Source organism: Danio aesculapii, chromosome 20, assembly GCF_903798145.1.
Source record: "Danio aesculapii chromosome 20, fDanAes4.1, whole genome shotgun sequence".
Lineage (NCBI taxonomy): Eukaryota > Metazoa > Chordata > Actinopteri > Cypriniformes > Danionidae > Danio > Danio aesculapii.
In genome coordinates, this window is record NC_079454.1 from 54251504 (window position 1) to 54278336 (window position 26833).

Consider the following 26833-nt stretch of genomic DNA (forward strand, 5'->3'; position numbering starts at 1 on the left):
GCTCGCACCATTCAATGTCAGGTGACTAACGCTTTGCACAGCCTTCAACTGCAGCTTGTGCTGTATTAAACAGACTCGCGTCACTTCACAACTATAGCAGCCGTTTTTTGACTGGACTACATTTATTTTTGATGTCTTGGTCACAATATTTGGAGGACCTGAACAAATTGCCTCACAGGCCACCAATTGAATAGCCCTGCCTTTCATCCTTAACCCTTAAACTTACACATAGCAGCAAACCTGTCCCTAACCTGACTAATATCCCACCTCGAGAGCACCAGAAGTGTTCTGCAATACATTATCAACACAGTAAGTACATTTTATTAATATTTTGAAATGTACGTAGTAGCTAAGAACGCTTAAAATAGGGTGTACTCACACAAGGCATGGTTATCTTGCGATCGTCTCCCGACTCCCCTCGGCCTGCACTCACATAACATTGTTTGCCTTCCTAGCCGGAGCACACTTACATCATCGATGAAGCGACTGTTCAGTTTAACAGAAGAGAAGCGCTCTCGCTCCACACAGTGGACATTGCTTTAGTTATATCGTTTATTTTGAGTGGTTTGGGATGCAGTGACAGTCAGATCTTCTGCAGAACAGATCAGCCACTTTTGACGCTCATAAATGTTCATAAAGTCCTCGTGCTGCAGGTATTAGGAGGTTTGCTGAAGGTGCAGAGGTTTGTTTTTAATAAACAATGACAGTTCGTGTTCATTGAACAGTAAGAATGATTAATAAATCCATATGAAACAGCCCCTTAAAAGTGACATCGTGTCTTCAGTTTTGGGCTCAGGCGCACTTTGCACTCACACTACAAGTATCGCACCAAAGCCCAACCAAACTGCGCTCTGGCACACCTCTTCCAACCGGGCCAGGGCCGGCCAACTAAACCGCACCTGAACTCTATTCAGAGCACTCACACTTGTCAAAGGAACCGAGAAATGGGGGTCAAACGTGTCAGGGCACAGTTTGGATAGCCTAGCGTGAGTACACCCCTGAAGTCGGACCCATATTAGCAGCATTTAACACAGAATAAAGCACATAATCAGCAGCGGAGGTGATGATTGTTATAGTAGTTTATGCTGTTGTTCTAGTGTGACGGTGCAGAAACAGATTAGAAATTTCATGCATCGCTTTCCCGGATGTTTAGGATGAAATCTTGTTTTGTAAGCGTCGAAAATAAGCTTTTATCATGAGCCGTAGCGTGTAGTTAGGACATGATGTAAAAGATCTGTAATGTTGTTGTGCTGATTGTAAAACCCATCAGTCTGTCATCACAGTGCTTCAGTATTATGATTCTTCTATTATTATTCCCTCCAGAACTGTGTTGAGTATGTGTCTGCGCTCCCGTCTCACGCCTCCAAAAGCCACCGCGTTCATTGCGTTTCGTCTTCTGAGGTGCAACTCATTTATTAGAGGAGAAAAACCCCACAGAGGCTTCCCCTTCACCACTATTTCTCTGACCATTATATTCTGATTTAATTCTCTTTGACCCATAAACTGCGAATGACTGCGATATTCCAAGTTTGCACATAAATATAGTTAGTGATATAATGTATAATGGAAACACAGCTATATATTTACTCACAGACTAGACGGTTGCGCTTGTTGCTGCAGCGTTGCGTGATGAGCAGCTTCGCAATCCTTAGACCCTTCATCCGGACGAACGTACAACAAAAATAAGGTGACGGTTGCAAAAGTGGCGGCGTTAACCGGGAACGCACGCAGTAGAGTAGACGTGAGTCCTCTAGTGAACACTCGAAAGCCCTCGCGCTGGATGCTCTTGCGTGTGCAGTCCATTATGCTGCTGTACTGGTACTTTCCTCCGACTCCGTCCGCCTGCAGCCGTGATTTTATCACGTCCACCGGGTACGTGGATAACCAGGACGCGATTCCTGACATACCGCCAGCAAACAGCAGTTTGGGGATCATGTAGGGATCATCCGGCTCGCAGCCTAGCGAGCGCGTCAGCAGATCATATGCCAGAAAATAAACCCCAAATCCTGGCGTTTCTCGGATTAGCGTGGTCACCATGCCTCTGTTGACGCCACGCAAACCCTCGCGCTGATAAATGCGCGCCAGGCAGTCCAGAGAAGTCTTGTAGACTTTCCGTGAGGATGATTTCTTCTCGCCCGTGCCTTGCATCTGCATGCGTGTTTTGGCCAGCTCCATCGGGCAGCAGATCACGCACTGGATCGACCCGGCTGCTGCGCCTGCCAGAAACTGGTTTAACGGAGTGTCTTCGCCCAGTCTGCGCATGGCATTTCCCTGCACGCCGAACACGATGGCATTGATGAACGTCAGGCCCATCATGGGGGAACCGATGCCTTTATAAAGACCCAGCACCTGCAGAGAGACACGCATGTGTTTACACAGCAAAACACCGAGCTCAAACCACAGAGTCAGACCAGCAGGACACAGATTCAAGACTTTAACACATTTTACAGTGCATGCGGAAAATATTCATACTGCTTCATTTTGGAATAAAGCTGTGACATAAAAAATGGATTAAATTTATTTATTTCCTCAACATTCTACACAATGTTTCTAAACTGCAGTACTCAATTCTGACTGATCAGTCGTGACATCCCTATGTACAGTGCATCCGGAAAGTATTGATAGCGCTTCACTTTTTCCACATTTGTTTTTATTACAGCCTTGTTCCAAACTGGATTAAATGGATTGATTTTCTCAACATTCTACACACAATCCCCCATAATGACAATATGAATAAGGTAGTTTTCAGAAACGGTGTAGTGTTTTAATGGCATTGTGCTTTTATTGCATTTTTTTTTTTTTTAAAGAATGAATAAATGAATGACTAAATGAATGAGAAAATAAATGAATGAAAAAAGGAATAAATAAATAAATGAATCAATTAAATAAATAAATGAATATATACATATTTCCTATAGTACATAATAAATATACACAGAACATTATGTAAATATAAAGTTATTTCTAATCTCTCTCAATTGTTACAATTTTAATATCTAATATAAATTAAATATAGACAAGTAAGTATTTAAACATGTTTGTTTCATATTAATACAATATTTAATAACACAATAATATGATAATTTATACAACATCAGTAATATATATAATGTCATATTCTTACACACAGTTTAATATCAGTTCAGTCATTTCATAACAATAAAATTCGAAGGTTTTATTTAAAGCATTTTTATACTGAACTATTCTTACAATAACTAGACAATGCAATGATGCATTAAATTAAACAACACAAGCAATAGTAGAAAAAAACAAAAACAATACATTTTAATGATATGCTAATGACAACAAATGTGCGCAATTATTAACAAAACATTACAAAAATAAATAAATACAATAGAAATAAACGTTTGAACAAAGTGTATTTATTTTGTGTTTCAAACCAGCTTTACAGAAGATCAATTAAAGTTTACACCTAAAAAATATGTAAACATAATATTTAAATATGCATAAGTAGTCGAATATGGCAGGTATCTACGGTGGCCAGGAAGTGCAAAACAATATTACTAAGTGTGAAACACTTTTACAAAGCTAAAGACTTTTGGGGGAAAGGGAATGTACCACACACCGGAAGTGATGTTGAATGTACCATACACCAGGAATGACGCGGGGAAAAGTGTTGTTGTTGGTGAGCGTGGTAAATTCATGCTGTGGAGTGCATGGCGTATATAATGTTTATGGTGACAGAACATGGACTGCGGTCGAGGGTTGTTTTGCCCGTATTGTGGCAAACACATGAGCAGCTTAACGCGGTTTTGCTTTACGTGTGGTCGGTGTTTGGAGTTTCTAAAGGACGCGGACCAGACGGAAACACCAGACATACTGCATCAATCCATCAATGTGTTTAATATTTTAACGAGGGACACTTGTACACTGTAATCGTGGACATGATGTCAAGTCTACACAGTGTCAACATCTGCTTGAGGACTCTTAAAAGTAAACTGAATGAAGCCGGTGTTACGGTTTAACTGGTGTCCGTGTTAACTGGGGACTCTTTCCAGATGTCAACTATTCATGTTTGCAGATTCGTCACTTTTTCACAGCAACACAACATGCCCATACCAAATAAAGATTCTTATTACTGGGTGTCAGTGTAAACATGATTGATTTTAATATTTGTGTGGCAGAACTGTATATAACCAAAATTAATGTAAAGAAATAATTATAATTGACATGTCATCAATGGGATTCGAACCCACGTCAAAAGGTTCAGCGCAGGTATTAACCGATCTAACCAAGCTATCCATGGTGAGGTCGGTTTAATTATCTTTATCAGTCAACATATGTTGTGCTTTGATTGTTTCCATGTTCTCACTTTTACATGTTTCCACACACTCTCACGCTGATATTTTCTCAGAATAGCTCTAAATGACAAAACAATATTTTAATCGCAGTTGATAAAACCATGATTTTTTTATTGTTGTAGACGTGTTAACCTGTGTCTACAAAGTCACACACGAGCTGTTATTTTCCGATGTGTGGGACATTCAATTTCCGTAAGTAATCAGTAATTGTACATTTGTTTTGGGACTTGTAAAAGTGTTTTGCATTTTGTTCATTTTTTTCCTGAAATGTAAATTTGTTTGGTCCTTGGTAAAATAGTTCTTCCTATGTAATTGTGTCTTATGATGGGTAAAAATGTTTTTCAAAATGTACACTTGTCTCGTGTTTTGTAAAAGTGTTTCACACTTTGTAATGCGTTTTTGCACTTTCTGGCCACCGTAGGTATCAGAGCTGGGCCCCATTTTAGAAAGAAGGTTAAGTGAAAACTCGGAGTATGTTAACACTAAAATGAGAGAAACTCTGGGTTTTCCCTTTTAAAATGGCAGGTTTGTTAAACTGGAGAAAGCAGGGTAAGTCAAGCCGGTCTCTGAAAGAGAGGTAACTTTAACTCAGAGTCATTTACTATGGTAACTTACTCTGTGAATCTAACCTGGTCAGGAGCAGGTTTATTCTCTAAACTCAGAGTTTCTGTCGGTCTCCTCCCCTTTTTTAAAGATAAAGCTGTATTTCTAGCCTTGCGTTTCCAACCACCCATTTTAATGTGCATTTTGGATATGCGCAATAAAAAATTATTGATTGAGGCGCCTTAAGAAAGATGCACATAATTGTTGAAAATGCACATAAAAATCATATGAACATAACTGAGTAGGATAAACTTTTTATTCAAAAAGAAAAGATGTGCATAAACTATGAAGAAAACACGTTTACCAAATAAAGCAAGTGATGTGATTTTGTTATGAAAGATCATGTGATAATGGAAATGTGTGTGAATGGACAAACCAGCAGGCTGAGCACACTGTAGAGCATCTGAAATGTTGTTTTGGTCATTCTAAAATGCCTTAACAGTTTCAGTATTAATGTTATTATATTATTAATGTCCTCCAGAATCAAGAGCGTCTGCTCTCTGGGTTCTACGCCTTCAAACACCACCGCGCGTTCCCTGCGTGTCTGGATCTGAGGTGCAGGTCATTTGTTAAATAAAGAAAAGATTCACGCAGCTTCTTCTACCGCAGTAAATTCTGTTTTTACTATTGATATGTGGCACCGGTTAATCAGGAAGTGCAAATTTTGTTGACTCGTTGGATGGAAACGCTGCTTTATTCGCATATCTTTTAAGCCATATTACTGTTTTGTTAATCCACATTTTTGGATGGAAACACAGCGATTGCCTACATTTCAGTCACACAAAGAAGAAAGTCACGAGAATGGCTTGTCCATTTTTAATGAATAATTAGCTTAAATTCGCTGACCTTCATACTATAACTGGATTATTACTCTATCTAAAAACTATTTTTTAGTGCTGCGTACATTCTAAATGTCATATCAACCTTCAGCACTCGATCAATAATGTAGGCAGACACACACACTCACACACACTCACACACACACACTCACACACACACACACACACACACACACGTGCGCTTTTACATCCATCAAAAACTCAATTTTAGAAATGTTACCTTAAACTGATCAACATGTGTAAAAGTGAAAACCTTAAATTAAACATTTCCACTGAACATTGAGCTAAGGTTATATGCAGTTTTGTTTTGTCAAAATTGTTGTGAAAACAATGCAGTAGCTTATTTTATGTAATTTAATGCAATTACATCTGAAATAATTTTAAAATTACGGTCAATTCCTCACTTTTTCAAGTGAAAAGTCAATAAACGTCACACATTACATTATTTATTTTATTATACTTAAATACTTTAAATGTAAACATACGCATTAACTGGAGCAGCTGTTTTCCCACGCTGTCTCTGTTTCACTGTTGCAGTGGTGTTGCTGTTTTAAATATATGCTCATATCTTTGCATGAGCACATCAAGTCCAGGTGGAGAAATACATGCTGATCTCTTTTTTTTAAGATGTTGTTATGATCAGCATCCGAAACCACATACTTCCATACTATACAGTACGCTAAAATCAGTATGCGAGCAGAATAGCATATCTGAATTCACAGAATTCGAATATCAGTATGCGGGAAGTACCAGGATGACCTACAACTTCCGGCGAAATTCTGGAGTGCGCATCCCATGCATGCTGCGCTGTCCCATGATGCCCCGCGAGAGAATTCATGAATGGGAGTAAAGCGACGCAACTGACGCAGGTAGGCCACGTGACCATGACAAAATGGCGGATGTAGTAATTCGATTCATACTTTTAACATTCATACTGTATAGAGCGTACTTTTCTAAAGGCTGAGTAGTACGTTTAAATTCAAATGCAGTACCTACTGAGTAGTAGGCGGTTTCAGACGCAGTCATGGTGATTCATAATATCTGCGCTCCATTGATAATGCCTTTTTATAGTCGCGGTGTGCACGCTTTACTCGGAGTTAGTCTACCCAAAGTTTATTGACCCAACTAATATCAGCTGTTCTAAAACTGAAAACTCTGAGTTTTTAACCTTTCGGTAAGTCAACTCAGAGTTCAAGTTTAAAAGTTGGTTAAACCTCCTTCCTGAAACAGGCCCCTGGACAATATCTTTACTTTTCATTTTGTGATGATGAAAACAGCTACCGTACAGTCTGTAGCTGAGATTCATCACTACATGTAAATGTGAACGTGAAGCAGATAAAAACAAAGCTTTCCACTCACCGACTCTTGCCGTATGATGGACTGGAAACAGTGAAAAGTACCACGGTAAAGAGGTTTATCCACACTCTGAACCTGAAGACGGACCTGCAGGAGAAACAGCAGGATTACAAACACAGATACACAGAAACAGGCCTTACTATGGTAAATCTGTGCATATTACAGCATATCAATGGCAATGCTGTGGGTTCAGCTCACAGAGGAAAAACTGAGCTGATTAAATAGAGTGTCGAGCATAAATGACTTCACCCTCACTCATACACATTCATATTCTCTGTATTAATATTTGTGCATATACATTAGACAGATATTAGATCATAGACCAGGGATGGGTAAACTCGATCCTGGAGGGCCGGTGTCCCTGCATAGTTTTGCTCCAACCCTAATCAAATACACCTGCTTGTAGCTTTCTAGTGATCTTGAAGACACTAATTAGGGTGTTCAGGTGTGTTTGATTAGTGTTGGAGCAAAACTCTGCAGGGACACCGGCCCTCCAGGATCGAGTTTGCCCATGCCTATCATAGACAGTGAGGGAAATAAGTATTGAACACGTCAGCATTTTTCTCAGAAAACAGATTTCTAAAGGTGCTGTTGACTTGAACTTTTCACCAGATGTCGGTAACAACCAAATAAATCCATACATGCAAAGAAAACAAAACTTATTAGTTTACAAATGAAGCTCTGTGTGATACAATGAAGTGTCTTTAAGCTGCCAGCACCAAAACAGCCTTTTATATTGACCTTATTCTTCAATGTGGAAGTGCGTCAGTTTTTGCGATTGTTTTAGATATTCAGTTGCCTATGGGAAAATGACTAGGTATAATAAACCGCAGAAAATGGTCAAACTACTTGCTCTACAAACAAGTGTTTACATGACTATACCGACAAAATAGAAGCATGAAGCAGCATGATGCACCATGAAGCAGCAAACGTCCAACGTTTAACGTCTAAAAATGAATGGAAGTGAATGAGACCGGAAGTCTCGAGCCAAAATGTTTCAAATGGCTGCGTCCACTCGTACGCAGAGAATAAAATAGGACTGGGCAATTAATCGAAAAGTAATCGAAATCGACATTCAGAACCTATAATAGATCTCATTTTTCCAGGTTAATTTTTTCAATTACTATCCCTATCGTAAGTGGAGTCATGTGACCTTGTTAAGGCTAACTTATGCTTATTATATTATGATTTATACTTATTATATTATTCTGATATTATACTTCTGCTAAGTACATGCGCACAGTCCGGCAAAGCCTTCGCATAACCGCACACCTCTCAAAAAAAATTTAGCACAAGCTTTGTGATTGGTCGGTTAGGTTTCTGTGATGAGGGTGTGCGGCAAGGAGAGCCACGCTATAGGCAATGTTTTAATCTCAGTTGTTCAGCACTGATGTTCAATAACTAATCATAGATAATAGATAGTGTTTCCTTCAATTATTTTAAAATCAAGTAATGTGTATGTGAGCATTTTCACTGTACAAAGCCTGTCAGTGAACTGGGAGGGCAAAAACATAAAATAAATCAATAAAATAATCGTTGATTATTCGAGATCGAGTTCAAATGTTCAATTATTGAGATTTTGATTTTAGGCCAAATCACCCACCCCAACATAAAGTATTAAATTCTATTCAGTAGTTTTCTGCTTCTGTCACTTCATTATTATTACAACACTTTTTCAGATTTGTTTTGTTTTATTTTTATGTTTGTATTGTTTGAGTTTTTAACCAAAATCTGCTTTAAATCAATGTCCATAGCTTTTTTAGAAATATTATCCCCAGAGAAAAACATGACTGTGTAGGCTTTTTTTAATGACATCAGCTTAAAGATGCCTCTCATATGCAGAATGAAGTCATATGCATTGCTCAGGTGTGAGTTTCACACAGACTTCAGCAGAGTGTGAAAATCTTGATGCTTCTGTGGATCTCGTCTATTAAATCTGAGCTTTATTCTGTATTTTCTATAGGATTTGGGTCAGGTGATTGGGTTGGGCCATTCCACAGCTTGATTTTCTTTCTCTGAAAGCATCTAAGAGTGTCCTCGGCTGTGTTTTGGGTCATTGTCTGGCTGAAATGTCCACCCTGGGTTCATCTTCATCTTCCTTCTAATGTAGATGTTGGACTGAAGCAGCTGATATTCATTTACACTGAGGAAGGGCAGAGGGTTGCTGAAGAACTACTGAGAGATTTCAGCTGCTGTCTGGGCTATCACTGCCCAAATACACCTCCCTTTCTTCATCTGTTCAATACTTTTACATTTTATTACACAGAACTGCATTTATAAACTAATTCGGTTTGTTTTCTTAACATGTGTTGATTTCTTTGGTTGTTACCAACATCTGGTGAAAGTTTCAAGTCAACAGCACCTTTAGAAATATGTTTTCTGAGAAAAATGCTGACGTGTTCAATACTCATTTCCCACACAGTATTTGTACATATACATTAGATACAGGCCCGTAGCCAGCCAGGTAAAAGGGTTGGTTCTATTTTTTTTTCTCAAAAAGTGGACCTTTTTGCAGTTATAGCCATCATTTACGCTACCATTTAATTATCATATTTAAAAGCTGCATTTTAGTGTCATTTTAAAGATGATTTCAGCTAAAATAGATTCTCGGAGAGTCATCATAACCAAAAAAGTACATTTAAATATTCATGCTAACAACAATAGCCAAAATAGTATTCAAATTCATTGTAATATCAGTCGCTTTTGGCACTTCACACCATTTCATTGGTCATTTTTTGTTCCAAGATTGAGAATAAAAGTTACTTGTTAAATATTTTCTCTATTTAAAAACAATACAGTAGTAAAAGATGACTTCACCTCATCAGATAGTATGTTTTCTTGCACAGCTGGGTGTTTGACTCATGAAAAATAATTGTGTGCATTGGTCAAAGCTGATTAGCTAAAGTCTGACTGAAGCATAGCAGTCAAAATATGACAACTGAGCTCATCTATGGGACAAATTCTTAGCCTTTGTCAGTGAGGGGTGGATCTATTGAACCACCCGAACCGCTCCTGGCTACGGGCCTAAGATATATACTAGATCCTATATTTGTGCAGATACATTCGATTAGTCTGTACTAAAAGACAAGATAAGACAAGAAAAAAATCAAGATAAACATAAAAATATGCGGCATGATATTAGACAAATTGGACATTGAGATATTTAGCTTTTCTGTGATATATATTGTGATATAGGACATCGGTAGAACTTCACCAAATGACTCGAATAGCTTTAATTGGAAATAATTTGAGGTTCAATTCTCACTATTAACAAACCATTAATAAGATCATGCAGAATATGTGCTTTATAAGTACTAATAAGCAGCCAAAATCTCAATAGCACGCATGCTAATGAGGTAATAATGAGAATTAGTGCCGTAAATATTACATTTTTATTGATTGGAATGATTCTGCAGTGAATCATGCATGAAATGTAATAAATTACAAGCAGACAAATGCAATAAAGCAAAGGTAATTTATGGTTTTGTAAATGTACTCTAAAGTCTTTACTGTAAATAAATAATTCAATACAGTTATTCTTTATTAAACTTCCAATTGGTATTGTGCCTGAATCCATTCATCTCTCTCAGAGCTTAAAAACATCGTAAACTTTCACTCCATTATTGTTAAACTGTGCAGTGACTCCACAGATCTTCTGACTTTTGCTCAACTAAGCCAGACTCAACATTGCAGATCTATGCTGTGTGACTATTACAGATGCACACATTGCGATATCAATGCTGAAATTGTGTATAATTGTATACTGTGCAAATCAAATTTAATCGAAATGTTGACCTTGCAATAACTGGTTTGAATAAAATGCATTTATTTCGATTTCTAAAGATGTTTGGTGACTAAACTCCTAATGCTTATAGCTATTTAATATAACTGATTTGTTTAAATGCACAACATATATTGTCTAAATTCACTGAGAAATGATTAAAAACGTGTGTACTCCTTTATACTGTGCGCTGTAAATGCCTTCAGTGCAATGCAAACTGCTCAGGATGCAAGAGTGAAAGTGCAGAGTGAAACAGAGCTGACGTTCAGTGGGTGAAGAGCAGTTCTGCTTATAGGACAGATTAAACCACACATTCACACCACACAAGTCATTTACTGCACATTCACTGTGCTTTTAGGTCAACTGTGAGACCTTTATTTGACAGTAAGCATCAAATTCAGTTTACAAATGACAAAAACTACAGAGAGAGGGAATGGTAAATTAATTAAAAGTTGATCATGTTTTGAATAGTGCTGTAGTCTGTAGTTAAACAAAAGAAGTAAAAATAAAATAATAATGAATATTTCTGTCAAAAAAACTATAGATATGTTGTGTACTCTGTACTATGGTAGGTAAATCCTGCCAATTTTAAATAAATCAAATACACATTGGAAATTCAAATAAAAATCAGATTAACATTTTCATTTTAAAACACTGTTCGCAAAATATCTGACAAAATTGAAAATGAATTGAAATTATTTAATCTTCATTTTCACTGTGACAACACATCGTCCCTGTCAAATCGATAATTAAAATGAAGTTTCCGATTTAACATTTCATTTTCACTGCATTTCCGCACCAAGACCTTTTCATTTGAGTTTTCATTTTCATTTCATTTTCAACTTCAACCTGTATGCAAAGCCTATGCTAATCAGTGGGAGGGGCTTATTCAAGTGATGTCAAGTGCTTTCACAGAGCCCGAGGGCAGAAGCACGGTTTTGATGGATGGACAGTGAGTTACTAATGTATATAACAGAAGTAAAATGGAAAAAACTGTTAGTCAGCTTTTACGTGAAGCAGCTGCTGCATTGGTACAGCAAGAGGAACTAAAAATGAAATGAAAATGAAAACTCAAATGAAAAGGTGACATATAAAGGACAGCTTAAATTTACATTTTAATTTGAATTGTGTCAGTATTATAGCATGAACATTAATAACACGCTTTGTAAAAGTTAAAGTGAAAAGTAAAAGTGTTTGCAATTTATTTTTTTAGATTGGCTTTTCATTTTAACATTGGCAGTCTTGATGCGGAAATGCAGTGAAAATGAAATGTTAAATCGGAAACTTCATTTTAATTATCGATTTGACAGGGACAATGTGTTGTCACAGTGAAAATGAAGATTAAATAATTTCAATTCATTTTCAACTTTGGCAGATATTTTGCGAACAGTGTTTTAAAATGAAAATGTTAATCTGATTTTCATTTTAATTTCCAATGTGTATTTGATTTATTTAAAATTGGCAGGATTTACCTTCCATACTGTACATCTATAATGCATACATAAAAACACACATGCACACATGAAAAAAAAATAACAATACAAAAAATATGTATATACTTTTTTCTATATGTACAATCAAGTTTGAAAGTTGGGCTTGACTGTTTATGTGTATAAAACATATACAAAATATATGCGTTTGTCTATATGTTTACATAAATACATGTGTGTGTGTGTGTATGTGTGTGTGCACATGTTTTCAACACATTTCTATAATACATTTCATAATAGTGTTAATAACTCATCTCTAATAACTGATTTATTTTCTCTTTGTCATGATGACAGTAAATAATATTAGACTAGATATTCTTCAAGACACTAGTATTCAGCTTAAAGTGACATTTAAAGGCTTAACTAGGGTAATTAGGGTAAAGTTAGGGTAATTAGGCAAGTCATTGTATAACAGTGATTTGTTCTGGATACAATCCAAAACTAATATTGCTTAAAGGGGCTAATAATATTGACCTTAAAATGGCTTTAAAACTATTAAAAACTGCTTTTAATCTAGCTGAAATAAAACAAATAAGACTTTCTCCACAAGAAAAAATATTAGAGGAAATACTGTGAACATTTAGTAATAATTCATATATACAAAACGATAAATAGTGCACAGGAGGCTGGATCATTTTACTTTTAACTGTACAGTCAAAAATATTTTTGCTGCTTGTTCAAAATACTTATTTAAAATGAGCTGAATCAACACAAGGGGAGACAACTTAATTTGTTTATGTTCCACCTACTTAAATTTGTAAAAACAATTATGTTTACTTAATGTCTTTGTGTTGGGACAACATGAAGGAATTGTGTGGAACTCAGCATTTCTTACAGTGTATATATACAAACAAAACTAGATTTTCCTCATCCCAACAGGGCTCTAGTGTAGTCATTTGCAGCAGCATATCAGTGATTTATCTGGTATTTCAGAGTCAGCCGGTTCAACATGAAATGAAGTGAAGAATCCCAACACTCAACAACCTGCTGCGGTACACTTCAGCCAGAAATAGCCACCATGACTGTGTTTACAGTGTTAACCTCAGCGTTTTAGGCAGAAATCCGCCACTGAGACTGCAGCTCTGCACAAGACGTTTGGCCAGCGGAGAAATTAAAATTATCGTGCCCAACTGAGTCTGGTTTCTCTCAAGGTTTTTTTTCTTCACTTCCGCCTTTAGTGAAGTTTTTTTTCCCTCTCCACTGTCGCCACTGGCTTGCATGGTTCAGGATCTGTAGAGCTGCGCATCGTTGGATTTGCCCTTCAATATTTGGACTCTCAGTAGTGATTATTAAACCACACTGAACTGAGCTGAACTGAACTGAACTTAAACACTACAAACTGAACTACACTGTTCCTATTTACTATGACCTTTTATGTGAAGCTGCTTTGACACAATCTACATTGTATAAGCGCTATACAAATAAAGGGGAATTGAACTGAATTGAATTGAATAGAAATCAGCAGCAGATTCAGATGTGCAGAGAAAGCAGAGGCACTTTTTACACATACATTTGAAAATGACTTGTCATGTCCTATACCTTCATCTAATTATCATTCAATCATCTATAGTCTTATTCTGTTGACTATTTTAATATCAGTGCAGGGACTGCAGATGAAAAATAGGCTTTTGACTGATTCTAGTTCATTTTTGTATTATACATGTGCATTGAGCATGTTAAATTAATATGAAATTAAAAACATTAATAATTGTATCTTTTATTATTGCAGTTTGTACAGCAATGAACATAAATGGGCAATAACAGAAGAGTACAATAATAAACTAACTAAATAAAAGCAGGAGAAAATTCTTTAATACATAGCATGACAGTTTTCACAGCATCAGTGCACTTTTTTTGTATTAATTATGTGTATTGTACCTGTTAAATAAACTTGAAAATAAATAAATAAACAAACAAAATGTTTTTTGTTTCGTTTTCATTGTATTGTTGTGCTCCTCTGTTATTGATGTTTATATTCAAATTGCAATAAAAGAACAAACAAATAATTTTATAAATAAATAAATAAATAAAAAGCAAGCAGGAGCCCTTCAATAATTTCAGCTTGTTTGTTTATTGTTACTCAAATAGCAATAACAGAACAAACAAACAAACAAACAAACAAAATGTATTGTTATTTTTTCTTTTATTATTGTAGTCTTCTGTTGCCCTTCTATGTTCATTGTTATTCAAATTGAAATAAAATAACAAATTATATATATATATATATATATATATATATATATATATATATATATATATATATATATATATATATATATATATATATATATATATATATAAATAAATAAATAAATAAATAAATAAAGTAAATAAATAAGTAAATAAATAAATCAATAATAATTACTAATTAATAATCAATGGTATGTTGGCACATTTTTTGTATTATTAATGTGTATAGTGCAGTTAAATAAACCTGAAAATAAATAAATAAATGTATTGTTATACAAGTAAGGAAATATCAATAATACGAGCTGGTCATTACTAACCTTAACAGTGTCAAATGGATGGCCCACCAGCACCCCAGCAGCACCTGCACACAAACAAGCAGATCACCATTTAATATACAAATAAAATTGAATAAAGTTTAGATTTTCGCTGATTTTCTAAAATAAATGAATAAATGCAAATATATTTTAAATCTATTCATGCAAATATTGCTTTTAAAAAGACTAAAAGACTATGGTGTAAATTAAAATGAAAACAATTTAATTTAACTTCGTCCAACTACCTAAAAATAATGAGTGTTTTAATTCAAACTTAAACCAAAATTAACCAAAGCAAAAACAATTTAAAGATTTTTTTCCAGACTTTTTTTATGTCAGATAAAAAAAAACTAAAAACAAACTTTAATATGACCATTTTAAAATGCTTGTTATAAAATTGCAATACATAAAGACTAACACTAGTATCAAATAAAATTACATACAACCAATATATTTACAACAGAAAATATCAAAAGAATTCAAACGGATTATTAAGTTTGAGCTTGTACGTTAATAAGACATTCATAATAATCACAGAGAGATCGCCTCCCGTGTCAAATCACGCGTATGAAAGCATTTTGGCTTCTCTGTAAAATATAACGATGACAGAAACAGTTGTGGTGGGACCTAAACACTTTCTTAGGTTAATAATTAAAGGTGTTTTCTGTCACTGTTTGTTACGCCTGCATTAATGCATTCAGTGTAAAGCTGCAGGATTAAACATTAAAAGATCATCATCTCAATTCAACATGATTGATAAATGATAGTGATTTGCATATGTTTATTAATCCTCATAAGCGCTGCATTCAATTCTGCGTTTGATCGAGAGAGACTCAGTTTTTACACTTTTTCAGTTCATTACAAACAATTAAATAACACAGAAGAACTGGAGATCAGTTTATAGTTCAGATATAAACACTGATGTTTATGGTGAAGATTAAAATCACAGCTTAATGGAACATGACGCTGGTGAATGTTGTAGTAATTACATTGTGTAACCAACAGGTGGCGACAAACAACCATCAAAAGTATGTCACTGAATCAGTTTTCCAAAATAACACACCTATAATGAAACCAATTATAATGAATTATAATCAATTGTTGAATTATTAATTGAAGATAAATATGATCTGTTGTACAAGATTTCTATATTTAGCATTATCAGCAACAGTAGTGAAGGTAATCGTTCCTATTGAATATTTTCCTCTTTTTCAGCTGGTTCTTTCTTGATTTTTATTAAAATTACAGCGTCTAAGATCTGTTTGTTAAAGCCAATGGTTCTGCTGTCATATTGTTTGTATAAATGGAAAGCAAATGACATTTGTCTCTTCCCTTTTATGCTGATCCAAAAAATGGTCTGATCCATTACTTAAAAACCGTAGTGTGATCCGAAGCGTGAGATATGTGATCCATTACACCACTACAAGATCCCCAAAGACAGTAGAAAAGGTTTATCCGATTAATCAATCAATTGCTGTGTTAGATTAATCGATTATTCAAAATAATCAATAGCTGCAGCCCTAAAACACACCAAGCAGTATTTCTATACTGTTCAGTCTTCTATCACTGTGTTTGAGTCTGTTTGGATCATCTAGAGATGCAGATGAATCTCTCATACATTTTCCATTCCTCAGATGATCTCAGTTTCTGACATGATCTTACGTTACATTTACATAACATTACATTACAGCAGAGACTGAAGGCGTGGGTCAAACCGACCAATCAAAACAGCAGTCAACAGGTTTGCAGAATGATGACGAAGATGTTACGCAAACACACAACACACACGCACAGCAAAAGGGAGATCTATACTAATATATATATATATATATATATATATATATATATATATATATATATATATATATATATATATATATATATATATATATATATATATATATATATATATATATATATATATATATACACACATACACACACACACACACACACACACACACACACACACACACACACACACACACACACACACACACACACACATATTCACAGCAGACTGACTGACTGAGTGTTCCTTCACCTGTTTTATTATCTTCATATATGTATATGTTTGTGAAAACTATTTTAAAAATAATATCATTCATTCATTTATTCATTCATTCATTCATTCATTCATTCATTTTCCTTTGTCTTAGTCCTTTATTTTCTGCGATCACCATAGCGGAATGAACCGCCAACTATTCCAGCATATGTTTTATAGGCATATGCTCTTCCAGTCGCAACCCAGTAATGGGAAACACCCTCACACACACACATACACTACAGCCAATTGATTTCATTAATTCCCCTATAGCGCATCTGTTTGGACTGTGGGGACACAGGCAGAACATGCAAACTCCACACAGAAATGACTCGAAATGACCCGGGACTCGAAACACCAACCTTCTTGCTGTGAGGCCACACTGCTGGCCACTGAGCCATGAAAATTGTATCATTTAGAAATATTATTAAATAAATAAAATATGAATAAATAAATGAATGAATCTAAAAAGAACTTTTAAACAAAGTTTAATTATTTAAATAAAGTAAAATAGAAACTGAAAAATACTTTAAAATGTCCCTGGTTGCTGTCTGAAATCAAATGAAAGTAAAAAGGTTTACATTTAGGTACTATATATTACTGAAAACTAGCTCTGTCAAACAATTAATTGCATCCAAAATCAAAGTTTGTATTTACATGTTTGTTTGTAAATATTTATATTATATTACATACTGTGCATAATTATGAATGTAAATAAAATACAAATAAATAAATAAATACATAATACAAATAAATAAAATGCAAATAAATAATAAAATAAAAATATACAAAATACAAAATTACTTAATAATAAAGTATAAATAAGTAAACAAAAACGTAAAATAATAAGTACATAAAATTATGTAAAATAAATGTATAAATAAATAAAATACAAATGTATTATTTAGTTTAAAACCACTTTAAGGTCAATATTATTAGCCCATTTAAGCAATATTAGTTTTGGATAGTTAACAGAACAAACCCCTGTTATTCAATGACTTGTCTAATTACCCTAACTTTACCCTAATTAACCTAGTTAAGCCTTTAAATGTCACTTTAAGCTGTATAGAAGTGTCTTGAAGAATATCTAGTCTAATATTATTTACTGTCATCATGACAAAGAGAAAATAAATCAGTTATTAGAGATGAGTTATTAACACTATTATGATTAGAAATGTGTTGAAGAAATCTGCTCTCCGTTATGTCTCCAGTCTGATCCTTTATTGTCCCGTTAAACAGGGGCTCATAACAACTCCTGCGATTCAATATTAATGAAGCACATTGTGTTCAAGTCTGTGAAATGAAACTGAATCCAGCAGAGTGTGTCCCTGTCCGGACGCTGTGATTGGCTCCTGCAGGGGTGTGTGAGTACATGTGTACCTCACTGGTTTTTATAGGGCAGTTTGGAAGGAGTTATTCTGGGCTCTTCCCGGAAACACATTTCATAGCAGCTTCAACACGGCTAATATTTACATGTGAGAACAGGAGGACTCATTTAGAGAAAGCCCAAACATCAGATGGAAGTTGAGATGATGTCTAAAAAGTGGCTTAGGAGGGAGGTATTATCCAAACATTATCTTTATAAGGGTTTAATCACAGTTGTGTGTCAGCAGTGTGTGCATATATACAGCCTCTAATGGTCAACATGAATTAATTGTGTTTGTTTTAAACAGGCTTGATAAAAACACTTTGATTGACATTCTCCGTGTCATCAGAGGGGGAAAGCCCCGCCCACTAGTGCCCATCTCTCCCTCATTAGCATAAACAGCAGCCCTGAGTGAGCAGCAGCCATCTGTTAGCCATTAGATTGTTTGAGCTGGTGAAGATAATGTCAGCATGTGAGTGTGTATGAGTGTTTCCCAGTACTGGGTTGCAGCTGGAAGAGCATACGCTGTGTAAAACATATGCTGGATTAGTTGATGGTTCATTCCGCTGTGGCGACCGCTGATAAATAAGGGACTAAGCCGAAGGAAAATGACTGAATCAATGAGCTCCATTCACTGACTTCCTTAAATATGGATTACTCTTACCTTACTTATATGTGCCTACTCATCTTACATTGTAAACGTCAATGGCACATAACGTGCATTTGACAGCCACCAAATGTGATTAGAGTTTATAATTTAAAATATAGAAATATTTCTGTTACTAAAACACATGGTTCTGCTTTATAAGACATGCATTGACCACCTGTCGGCAGTGGTCAGGTAACAACTCATCCACACAACTATATCTCATAGGATGCTACTGTACAGACTATGTATATATATATATAAATATATATGTGTGTGTGTGTGTGTGTATGTGTCAAGCGGCAACCTCCAGCCCTCGAGAAGCCAATACGGAAGTAACTAAAACTGCAATTCATCGACTCGCCTTGCGGGGGGGCTGGCTCCAGGAAGTCCAGGTCATTTCTGACTGCAATGGGAAATTGGCCATTTTTACTGCTGATAAAAACATGCTTACAGCCTGGTACAAATGATGGCTTTGGTGCATATAGCCATGATTAACCTTCATGACAACTGTGAGGGATTTATAACTCATCCGTTTCGTTTTATTAAGTTATATTAAGTTTGCATAATTAAGGGCGTGGCCACTTGAGTGACAGCTAAGTCTCGCTGCTCGCCGTCTCGTCACCTGAGCTGATTACGGCTAATTAGCTGCTAAACTCAGCATATTCGTCAAATTTTTGTGTTGGTTAATGTTTCTTTACACAGTCAGCTGCCTTTTGGGATTATTTCCTACAATTATCAGATGATACAGCATGCTGTGTGCACTTAATTGTGCTCACAAACCATTCACGTGGCCTCTGTTTCCCAGGTGAGTGAAATTATATACTTGTATACCATCTCTATAAATGTAACTGTATTATTTTTAGATCATTTATCATTAATAATGCTCTTTAGAGCTGTAATGCCCTCCAGAATGTGACAGATTGATTAGCTGTAGGCTCTAGATCAGTCATCTGAAGCGTTATCATACAGTGTTATGCTGGAGTTCATCAATAGTCCAGCGTTTACTAACACAGACTATATCTGAAGTGTTTGGAAGTAATTCGCGTTTTCCTCCTGTTGAAAAACATCATAAGAATGTTTAGTGGCTCAATGTATGACTACAGTGTTTTCAAAAGTCTAAACACTTTATTGATATGGTGTACAGCCAAGCACATGTGGTCAGAACACAAACGAGTCGCAGGTAATAAAGTGTTAAGCGTTCTCCCATAGTAAAGTCTAAACCAGGTCTAAGCAAAATGCTAGCAGGCCTCTGTAGCTTCACTCACTCTCCGCCTCTTTGCCCTTGTTTGGCATCTCGCCATGGGTGTGATAACTCGCGAACAAAATGGTGACAGTTGGCTGCGCCTACTTGTAGCTTCTTTTGCGCTCTTCAGAAACCTATGGGTTACGTCACGGATACTACGACCATTTCTTTTACAGTCTATGGTATGCATGCGTGTATTTATGTATGCATGTATGTATGTATGTATGTATGTATGTATGTATGTATGTATGTATGTATGTATGTATGTATGTATGCATGTATGCATGTATGCATGTATGCATGTATGTATATCAGCATTTCCCCGCCCTTCCAATGGCTTTCCCTGCTCCCCTTGAAGTCAAGTTATTTGTATTTTAGGCTATGTTCACACTGGGGGCAAATGTGGCCCGAATCCAATTTTTTCCCCCTCATGTGACTCATTTTCAATCACAAGAGACTTATTTTAGGTCTCAAATGCCGAAATAAACATTAGTAGTAGCTGAACAACCCTTTACAGTTTATGAAATACCCCACGCTTGTCTGTGAAAAGAGTAATAATCATAAGCATGATCTGATAATGTGCTTACTTCATACAGTATAGACATTGTGTGCATAATTAGACATGTTGTGCTGTCTGTATCTGTACTTTTGTGCATGTGGGTCAGTTTAGGAACAGGATCTGTTCACACTGCAAATCTGATATTGGCAACATTTATAAGAGCAGTGTGAACAGCCATGCAAAAACACCAGATCTGAGAAAACATCAGATTTGAGCACTTCCTCGCAGTGTGAACGTAGCCTTATATATAGCACCAGATCACAACTTTTAATAAACAAGCTAAATAGCCGAATGTAATATCTTATATACACAACGACGTGTCTTTTCGGTCTCTACGATTACAAATTTCTGCTCTCTGAATTGCGCATTGTGGAGTTCACACAGACACTCTCTGCTGTATGGGAATGAGAGTGCACTCCCGCATGTGTGCTCCCGTATATTATGCATAGCTTACAGCAGCTACAACACAGGTAAATGATGAGTGTTCTAGTCATTATAGTTATGACTTGTTTGTAGTGTGGTCAACGAAGCAACTTGTAACATTTTAATATTTTAAATAGTAGGTAGTGCTGTCGCCTCACAGCAAGAAGGTCGCTGGTTCGAGGGTCAGTTTGCGTTTCTGTGTGGAGTTTGCATGTTCTCCATGCATTCGCGTGGGTTTCCTCAAGGTGCTCCTGTTTCCCCCACAGTCCAAAGACATGCAGTAGGTTTATTGGGTAGGCTAAATTGTCCGTAGCGTATGAGTGTGAATGAGTGTGTGTGGATGTGGATTCTCAGAGATCGGTTGCAGCTGGAAGGGCATCCGCTGTGTAAAAACGTGCTGGATAAGTTGGCGGTTCATTCCGCTGCGGCGACCCCAGTTCAATAAAGGGACTAAGCCGAAAAGAAAAAGAATGAATGAACGAAATGACTTTAAAAAAGATTCGTTCATTTCAACGAATGAGACTCAAAGGTCCGAGTCAGTAAAATGACCTGAACTTCCCATCACTAGAGCTGATGTGACCCGGTCGCCCCTATATAGCGTCTCATCAAACTGTGTGACCTCTCCCGGAAGTTCCGCGAGTCTCCCGCAAATTTATACCAGCCCCGTGCTCCCCAAAAATGAGTTAAAATACCCGGAAATCATGGCAACGAGAGCGAATGAGCAAGAGAACAGATCGCAAGAGGCACTGTAATAGCATTACATTTCTTCAGTTAAATGAATAGAGCAGTAAAGATATCGCGAGTGCAAATCACTCTCTCTCATCTCATCTCTCTCATCATGAGGGATCTGCTGTCAATAGTTGGAGGCAAGCAAAATATTTGAATAGTCCTGCATGTATTTAGGCCTTTTTACATATAAGAACTGAAAGTTCTGTGTTGACAATATTGCAAATTCAGTAAAATCTGGCTGGAATTATTAGATAAATAAAACAATTTATTGTTTAACATGAATATTTAATAATATAACCTGTAATACACTCATTACTATAAACAGTAGTTTATAGACCTCTTTCCTTTTAGTAAAGGAGTATTAGATTTATAGATGGGCATTTTAATTCTTATGCATCAAACATACGCTCCAAACTTGTTCTTGATTGAGACATGTTGAACTGTTCTTTCATCATTTCCAAATTGCATTGTAATTTTTCATAACAATATTTATATCTGTGTTTTATTATTTTCTGCGGCGGTTCATTCTGCTGTGGAGACCCCTGATAAATAAGGGACTAAGCCAGAGTAAAATGAATAAATTAATGAATTATTTTCTGTAAAGTTGCTTCTGGCCATGAAACGTTTACACCTAAATGGTTATAAGAGACGTGTTTAAGGTATTATATGCAGCATCCTTCATTTATTCTCTTAAGTAGGGCAGGATCTTCTCTTAATGTTCATACTTAGAGGGAAAATGTGCTTAATCTATTATTAAGCTTAAAGCATTAGAATCAGTACTTAGTTTCAGCCGATCACCATGACAAGGAATCAGTACTCTGTATCGGCTACAAAAATCCTGATCGGAGCATCCGCTTTAACCTAACTTGGCTATCAGAGCAGCATTACTCCCTTTGGCTGTACAAGACTGATCTTAGTAAGTCAGTAAATACACCCTTAGGAAAATGAAGTATACTAAAGTAAAGGTCAAGTATGAAAGTATACTTTATTTAGTAAGTATACTAATATCAATGTATTAGTAGTGTACTTGAAATGTTCTTCCAGAAGCCCATTAAGATACACTGCAGAGACAAAAGCTGCACACTTTGTGGATAAAAGAAGATATAAAAGACATTGAGAATGTTTTCTGACTTTCTTCTGTCCTGTCCTATTCAGACACACACACACACGCACGCACGCACGCACGCACGCACGCACGCACGCACACACGCACACACGCACACACGCACACACGCACACACGCACACACGCACACACACACACAGCTCATAGGATGCTACTGTACAGACTGTATAATCTCTCCCTCTGCTCCTAAAACAAAGTCTCATCGGAAACGATCTGCATTTCTCCAAAAAAAAACAATTACTTTTGGCTTTTATACATTTTTACTGCCATGTTGTATTTCAGTCACAAAATCCTCAAAAGAAAATGGAAAGTTTAAAGGAGGGGGAAAAAAAGTTTAAGAAAGTTTAAAAGGAAGTTTATCCAATTAATCAATCAATTACAGTGGTAGATTAATGGATTATTAAAATAATCAATAACTGCAGCCCTAAAATACACCAAACAGTATTGCTATAATGGTTTAATCTTTATTACTGAGTCATGATACCAGATTCAGACCTGAAGATAATCAAAATTCTTCAACTGTTTCATTTAATGATCAATACATTATTATACGCTATTGTTGTCTATAGAAAGGAATGCATCAATAGAACTGCCATCTTGGTACAGAGTAGCGCTCCTTTGAAATGAATGTGTGACCAAGGTGTAGTAGAGGACTGGCCATCCTAAGTCCAGGATATATACACACATATAACTATGATCTGGAGTTTTCCCGGTGGTCAGAGTACAAATTAATTTTTTTAATTACAAAAATGATCACGTGTGTGTGTGTTTGTATGCAAATGTATGATCCTGTCTCCCTGTTAAATTGATCTAATCAATGTCCTGAAACACAGCCCCTCTCCTGCTTTCACTTCTCTTTCTAATGAAGGGAGCGATTAGCCTGTGAATGAATCCCTGTTATGAACAATTCGTTTGAACCATCAATATCCCTGTGTCTCAATGTACATATCCACCTTTCTGATCTAAATGCTTTATATAACATTTTTAATATTCAATAATTTAGGGTGGACAGTGCGTTTATTGAGGCGCAGAGGAATATATGTTAATGTAAACATTTATACGATCTGTCCATATTAGACCCAACGCTGAATTACAAAAATGATGAATGATGAAAACATAAATAAATAAACACAGTTATGACTACAGTAGCACCACAATACAATTTACAATAAACGTTCACTAATTAAAATTAAAAACTTTCTCATATCAGAGAAAAATAGTGCATAAAACCTGCCACATGCACACTTAATCCATTCAAAGCAGAACAGCTTTTAGAATCAGCTCAGCTGTTTCTGGCGCCAAATGATACATTGTAACGAATTTTAGAACGTCACGATCAATCGACAACAATGTGTCAATCAATCAGTTACAATGTAGCATTCTATTGCAGAATTCCATTACGTCACACCAGCAGCAAATAGAATACAACAGAGGAAGCCTGCATTTACATAACAACCAACAGGTAAATAAAGAAAAAAACATTACAGATGGATGGATGGATAGATAGCGTAATCAACGCTGGTTGCAATAAAATGAACAATCCCAACAGTTGAGTAAAAAAATTGTGATTTAAATTTATTACTATTAAACTCTAGCAATGGGTTTGTCCATATTTCACCCAACATTGGCTTATGACAACCCAGCCTTTTTCATAATGTATCTATATATTAACGTATTGACAGATATTGACTACATATTTACAGTTAAGAGAGTCAATAAATAAAACCAGCTCTCCATCACGTGTCCTGCGTGACGTGGCTTCCTGCTCCACTACAAATAATTCAGCATGTGTGAATCCGATTAACCGATTAATCCATGTGAAAATTACACAACTTAAAAAATAATAATAAAAAAACACCGGGTTGTCGTAACCCAGCGTTGGGTCAAACATGAAAGTTCAATTAAATCTAAATGACACTTTTTAAACACAATGGTGGGATGTCCATATTAAACCCAACGTTAAGTTATTAAAAACCCAGCAAAATGTAAAAATTGACTTTATACACATGCACGATTACACGCTATACACATGACCCTGAACGTAAATATAAATATGTCAATGTAAACATATGATCTGTCCATATTAGACCCAACGATGAGTTACAAAAACGATGAAAAATAAATAAGCCCAGTTATGACTACAGTAGCACCACAACACAATTTACAATAAATATTCACTAATTAAAATTAAAAACTTTCTCGTATCAGAGAATAATACTGGACAAAACCTGCCTCACGCACGCACACACACACACACACACACACGCACACACACACACACACACACACACACACACACACACAAACACACACAAACACACACACCTAATCGACTCAAAGCAGAACAGCTTTTAGAATCAGCTCAGCTGTTTCTGGCGCCAAATGATACATTGTAACGAATTTTAGAACGTCACGATCAATCGACAACAATGTGTCAATCAATCAGTTACAATGTAGCATTCTATTGTAGAATTCCATTACGTCACACCAGCAGCAAATAGAATACAACAGAGGAAGCCTGCATTTACACAACAACCAACAGGTAAATAAAGATAATAATCAACAACCCAACAGTTGAGTTAATATTGTGAATTAAATTTAATTATTACTATTAAACTCTAGCGATGGGTTTGTCCATATTTCACCCAACATTAGCTTACGACAACCCAACCTTATCAGAACCTATCTACATCACAGATGAATGTATAGACAGGTATTGACTAGATATTTACAGTCAAGAGAATCAATAAATAAAACCAGCTCTCCATCATGTGTCCTGCGTGACGTGGCTTCCTGCTCCACTACAAATAATTCAGCATGTGTGAATCCGATCAACTGTGTGTGAATTACACAACTTTAAAAAAAACACTGGCCAGCGTTGGGTCATACATAGACATGCAATGAAATCTAAATGACACTTTTTAAACACAATAGTAGGATCTGTCCACATTAAACCCAACGTTAAGTTATAAAAACCCAGCAACTATGTCAAAATCGACTTTATACACACTATACGCGTGACTAGTTAGTTACTAAAACCCAGCACTTGTTTAATAGAATGAAAGACACTTGATAATCGACTTTATGATTACACACTACGCGCGTGACCCCGAATGTAAATATACAGACTGTACGTGTGTTAACAGGCTTAACTAGCAGTGCTAATCTACAGTTCAACACCCAGCAGACGTGACTGAGAACTGGTCAGAAAGATGAACCGACCTCCTATGCATCCAGCCAGAAAGTCCATCCCCGCGTCAAGGACTGATTCGGGATCAGTCGAGCTGCTTGATTTGAGTTTATTTCCTCGGGCCTGTCCGGTGAGCTGCTGCTGGTGGTTAGTATAATGTTGGTGCTGCGGTAACTCTGCGCTCACTCAAACTCACTACTCGGCAGTGGAAAATTTCAGCTAGTAGCTCGACTAGCACCTGCTGGCTGGTGTGTATGTATGTATCTTATGTGTGTGTGTGTGTGTGTTTGATGTGTGTCGGGAGAGGTGTGTGTGCGCACGCCCAATCCAGAGCCGCGGATTTAAAAAGATTCCCGTTCCTCCTTTTCGGCGTCATGCGCATGCGCACTGTGTTCCGCCTTCGCGCTTTGCTGGATTCTGTTGTTAAAGAGACAGTTCACCCCATAAAACGAAATGAGCATTCATTCATTTTCTTGTCGGCTTATTCTCTTTATTAATCAGGGGTCGCCACAGTGGAATGAACCACCACAAAATGTGCACCTCATTTAGTTTAACAATAATGTGGATTTATGGATCAAAAATAACTCGAGCACCATTTTAACAGCAGGAA

General features: G+C 36.2%; 1 protein-coding gene across 1 annotated transcript in view; it reads right to left on the reverse strand.

The window, feature by feature from the left end:
• The window catches only part of slc25a29 (solute carrier family 25 member 29), a 28082-nt gene extending 1581 nt beyond the window's left edge, over positions 1-26501 (reverse strand). The window contains exons 1-4 of the mRNA XM_056480953.1: positions 26256-26501; positions 14899-14942; positions 7124-7207; positions 1-2349 (exon numbers count right to left, since the gene is read on the reverse strand). The exon at positions 1-2349 is cut by the window's left edge and continues 1581 nt beyond it. Of these exons, the coding sequence (XP_056336928.1) occupies positions 1588-2349; positions 7124-7207; positions 14899-14942; positions 26256-26283 (918 nt within the window). The 5' untranslated portion in view covers positions 26284-26501 and the 3' untranslated portion in view covers positions 1-1587. The remainder of the gene's footprint in view (positions 2350-7123; positions 7208-14898; positions 14943-26255) is intronic.
• Between the last annotated feature and the right edge of the window lie 332 nt (positions 26502-26833).